The sequence below is a fragment of the Mus caroli genome, chromosome 19 (genome assembly GCF_900094665.2).
Source record: "Mus caroli chromosome 19, CAROLI_EIJ_v1.1, whole genome shotgun sequence".
NCBI classification, from domain to species: Eukaryota; Metazoa; Chordata; class Mammalia; order Rodentia; family Muridae; genus Mus; species Mus caroli.
This window is the reverse complement of record NC_034588.1, coordinates 38,941,233-38,946,460: the sequence shown is the minus strand read 5'-3', so window position 1 is coordinate 38,946,460 and position 5,228 is coordinate 38,941,233. Positions and strand designations below refer to the sequence as shown.

Genomic DNA, 5,228 nt, shown 5'->3' with positions numbered 1-5,228 from the left:
CACACACACACACACACACACACACACACACACACGCACACGCTTGCCCCTGTGTACACATAGATGCAGGCGCTTCCATGATCCGTGATGGTGTGTCTCTTAGTGACTGGCTGGCTCACAGCTAATTCTTCGTTCTCCTAAGAACAACTAAGTTCATTCCAAGGCTTCCTTGCACGTTGGCGTGACCACATGCTAAGCAACGTTAGTGGACATGGTGAATATCTGATTTGACTCCTACAGACCTGAAACTCCTTCCTTCCCTAAAAACCAGAGGAGTCAGGCATTAAAGACAGTAGAACTGGAAAAGACCTGAGTCCCTAACTGACCACTCAGAAGACATATGCCTGCTGATTGGGAACGCTCCATTCAGGACTTTACTGAGAAGGAAGTAATCTTCAATTAGTAAGATGTTAGGTGATGTCTTACATAATACAGACCTATTTGCTCTTGACCGATTCATTCACTCTCAAGTCTCTAGCAACAGCTGTATCCTGAACCTAAGAACCTTGCCTGGCTCCAGGTAACAAGGCACCTGCTTCTGCCCTGGAGAAATGTCTGTTGGCCTGGAGAAGAGCAGATGAGACATGATTTACATGTAAGAGCCTTGGCATGCCGGACTGACCCGATGCACACAAATCACACAGTCTGGCACAGTAGGTAAAGAGTAGGATTTTAGGAAAGAAAGGGCCTCATGGTTCTCTCCATCTATGGTGGCTCCATCCAGAAGTACCAAGGGGCCAAGCCAAAGATGGCAGAAGGAAACCTGGTCTTGGACAACACATAGCCCTTGAAGAGTCTGCCCTTCTCTGGTCCCCGTTTCTTCAAAGACACTAAGCAGGAGCCCCATAATCATAACCTCCCAATGTCTGACTTGAAAGAAGCCTTGTCAGGAATAGAGGACATGGACATTTCCAGAGATAGAGTAGTCAGTGGGCTGGGTTGGACCTGGGGCTAATAAGAGAGCTTGTACCCATGTCTGTCATCAGCCAGCCAACCATTGCCATTGTCATTGAAGAATGTGCAACCAGGTACCTGACACTTCTGATTTTTTTAAGGGAAGCCACAAATCTAAAAGTTCGTAACATCAGCTATTCAGTTTTCTAAATGTTTCAGGTAATTTTATTTAAGTGCAAGCACTAACCTGGCTAAATAATGCCACACATGTATAAAAAATTAACTCCTATTGCTCCAGTTTGAGAATAAAGCTAGAGGCTAGAGTCAGGTTCCAAGTACTTTCTAGCTAGCTTCTTAGCTTTAAGGAAACAAGAAAGAGTTCTTACAGCCACCCCCAATACTCCCTGGGGCTGCAGAATCTGTCTCCCCTAGGAAGTTCTCCCTCAGCATCTTTCCAGGAGTGTCTTAGATGTCTCCGAGAACTCCCCCTATCTCACAGTCCCCAGCCCTGCCTGTCCTCCTCTCTCTTCCATCACCATAACCCAGCCTGTTGGCAGCTGAGGCCAAGACCAAGGGTGTTTCATGAGGAGGAAAATCAGAGATGGGATCTGTGGGCACCATTTCCCAGGCCACAGTGTAACAAGGGCGGGAAGGAGACCTAGAGAGACAGAGCACAGCAGGTGACATAGTATATGGCTCTATACACCTGTAGTCCCTCAGGCTGGGCTTGAATAGAACAACCACAGGAATGCAATGAGCTCCGAGGCCTGGCATGCCCAAGACAAACAGGAGGTCCCAGCTGGTCCACATATCCATCCTCACTAAAAAACATCTCGCTCCATAAGATGCAGGTGAGGGCCAGCTCAAGAATCACGAGATGGGCTGGGTGGCAGTAGAGGAACGCAGCTCATGAGTCACTGCAGCCAGGTAGGGCCTGAGGGTGGAAAACTGGGCACAGGGCCACCTTTCTTCTCAGCCTATACTTGGGCCCAAGCTCAAGCCAGTGACTCAGAGATCAGACCTCCAAATACCCTGCCTGGATAATGCTACTTGGGTGCACTTAAAGACCTGTCAAAATCCACTTCAGGATGCCCCTCGGAACAAAAAGCTACTTCCCAGCTGTTCTTGGCCGTTTGGCCTGCTTCCCAGGTAGACCCTGCTCCTAGTGACACACATTTGCAGAGGCTCACTGCTCAGGAAATGGGCTCGGTAAAGCTCTCCAAATGAGGTCAGCATCTCACTCAGGAACTGTCCTTCCTCCCTCTTCTGTGCCCCCCCCCTTCACCGCACACACCCTTCCCCTAATGCTCACCTCTAAACAGAAATCAGGAAGCAAAAAATTCAGTTTCCATAGAAAGCTGTCTTCCCCCTCCCCTTCCTCCCCTCCCCCCATCTCCTCCTCCTACACAGTTCCGCTTTCTCTTTAGACTGCTAAGGAAATGATCATGGGAACTTGGAATGAGGTTTTCCTTCCCCCCAACAGGTTTTTCCTGGCAATCTCAATCCAATCCTAATAGTAAAAAAACAGCCTAGGGGGATGAGTCACCCTGGCCCAGACACCATACATCCTGTGCCTTGGCAGAGCCTGAGTTTCTTCTCTCAGCACCGCCAACAGAGTCCAGCCAGGCCAAGCTGAGAGGCTGAAAGTGTTAGCCCTCAGCTCCTGCCCAATCTGGACAGACTTTTGTCCCCTCTGTCGTCAAGATGAACAGCCAGAGATCCCAAGTCCCTCTGGCTCTGTGGTCCTCAACTTTCCCAATGCTGGGACCCTTTAACACAGTTCCTCATGTTGTATTTGGTGACTCCCCAACCATAAAATTATTTCCATTCCTACTTCACAACTGTAATTTTGCTACTATTGTGAACTGTGATGTAAATATCTGATATTTCGGATGGCCTTAAAGGAGTTGTGACCCACAGGTTTAAAACTTCTGCTCTCGTTCTTTCTAACACGTCTCTCCTCACTCAAAACCCTGTCTCAAGACCCCTAGAACTCTAGTAAGCATCATACTGGCTACCTGGATACACTATCCTCGATGCAAACCATGAAGATAGTGGTCATGGAGGCAAGGTGAATTATTGTCTTAATGCTGCAGTTGAATCATCTGTAAAATGGGATAATGAAGCCTTCTTTGACTCCTTCACCAGGCTGAGGCAAGCTTCCAAGCCTCCGTCCTCTCGTCTGTTAATTGCATATAATAACACCATCCATGGCCACTTCACAGAGCTGCTCACACACGCACAGCCATTCTGTATGCCGTGGCCTTATACCCACAAAGGCGTTATGAGCAGAGTCTCTCCCAGGGGAGAGTCGTCAAGTCTACTGCCAACAGCTTCTTGGAAACCTAGCCTCGACCGAGAAGTGTGAGTCTGTGGGTAGACTGTGTAGGCCACAGCAAACCTGTAGGGGAGAGAATGTAAGTCGGACAGGCCTTTTGGAGTCCATTAGATCACACTAGCAACTGCTGCTGTGGTCTGACAGGCCTGCCCGCCCATGGGAAGGCAGGGGTTCTGGGAGGGCATGAGTCCCTGCTAGCTAACCTCGTGTAACATCAGCGGGCAAACAATGCCAAGCAACATCAGGAGATCCAATGGAATGATGGCAGTAGCACCTGGTACTGATGTCATGCCACTCGCCGGAATCCCAGAGGCACCGCACAGAATCATTCACAGGCCTTTGCTCTCCTCCTTGGCAGTGGTCCAGCTAGGCTGGAAATGGGGAGTCACCACAAAAGCCGGCAGCAGCAGAGCTGGGGAGACCCAGTGTGCTGCAACACTCTAAAAATTCAAAGAAACTTTCAGCTCTGCTGTTGGCATGCTGTGTGGGTACCGAGCCAATCCTTTCTTCCGTATGTCAGCTTCACCATGCGTAAAGAGCTCTCCCTGGGGAGGAGTAACCTCTGGGGGTAGAGACACAAGTCCCGACTTCTTACACATTATGCCAAGATTTTGTCCTTAGCTAACAGGTCCCTTGGTCTATAGACACACTGTGAAGAACACAGTCTCTTCCCCCTCACAGGCAAATGTGGATACACTGAGAACAGCAGCTCAAATGGAGAAGGAAAGAAATTCTCAAAAGTGGGGGCTGGTGAAGGAGGTTCATTAAAACCAACCCTTTGGGTTCTGGGCCCGAGCATGTCTTTGTCCACGTTCTCTTCCTAAGGAAATGTGGATGTGAGGGAAGGTGTGTCTTCCCTAGACACGCATTTGGGTTAGAAGCAGGATACTGCACCACATAGCAACAACAGCAGAAGGCCACCTTCCCTCCCCTTACACAGGTGTGCAGGGATCTTCAAACCTCTAGGGAGTCAGAACCCTGTGTTCAGGAGAAGGGGAAACCCCAGACCAGCTGGGACTTGGTGCTATTGGTAACAAGTAGATTCCCAGGGCTCAGGGTGGCATGGGCAAGATTGGCATGTCAAAGGTGAAGGGACCACTCAGCAAAGCTCTGCTTATATGCCATGCCACTCCACACCTCCCCCTATGAACCCAGGGAACCACCCTCTACCCCCATCCACCCCCGTCTTCTCCTCGTGCCCAGTCTGCCCCTAGTGGGGAATCATTCCCTGCGGCATTGCCTGCGGGTTAAGGTGTTGGCCCCTACCTCAGTGGCCATCTTCAGGGCGTTCTGACTAGTCCTTGGCTGTCGCTGGGCTGGTCCAGGGGGGCTGTCCGCGGTGCTGATAGGAAGAGCCGGTGGGCTGGCCGAGGCCAGCGAGGGCCTGGGCGCTGTCCGCGGTACTGATGAGATCGCCGAAACCTGAAGCGTGCTCCTGCGGACCGAAGGGTCCCCGAAAGGTGGTCCGTGCTGTCCACGGTGCTGACGCGGGAGCCGGACCGGGGAGGCGAGGCCGCGCCGGAGGCTCCTCACCACCCGATCGCCTGCTGCCAGGGTTCCTGCAGGCAATGGCCCGGTTTTATCTTTGACAGTGGCAGCAGCGGCGGGCACGGGGGCGGCGGGGGAAGGAGGGGCCAGCGCCTCGGCGGGCGGGGAGGGGGAAGCCGCGGCCCCCAGACTCCGGCACCCGCCGGAGAGGAGCCCCGCCCGCGGCCACCGGCTCCGCTCCCGCCCCACCCCGTCCTGCCCCGCCCAGCGCCCCGCCTCTCCTGCCTACCCTCCCCCCCAGCAGGAGTGCCTAGAGCTTTGCGCTAGCTTCCACCGCCTCCGGGGACTTCCAGAAGCTGAAGAAAGAAGATGGGCTCTGCGGCAAGGCACCCCGGCCTGCAATACGGAAGTCCCCACCATCCACAGGCCGCCAGCCTCTGACCTTTCCAAACACCTTCAAATTCTCACTCTAACCTTCCCCCGTCCTGCCCCAAGCACTGCCCAGCCT

General features: G+C 52.6%; 1 protein-coding gene across 2 annotated transcripts in view; it reads right to left on the bottom strand.

Annotated features, from left to right (window-relative positions):
* Golga7b (golgin A7 family member B) overlaps nt 1-4,955 on the bottom strand; it is a 13,915-nt gene extending 8,960 nt beyond the window's left edge. For both annotated transcript variants that reach the window (XR_003835593.1, XM_029472878.1), the window contains exon 1: nt 4,499-4,955. Coding sequence is in view for 1 of the 2 variants with exons in the window: in XM_029472878.1 (XP_029328738.1) it covers nt 4,499-4,510 (12 nt within the window). In the remaining variant the exon portion in view is untranslated. The remainder of the gene's footprint in view (nt 1-4,498) is intronic.
* Between the last annotated feature and the right edge of the window lie 273 nt (nt 4,956-5,228).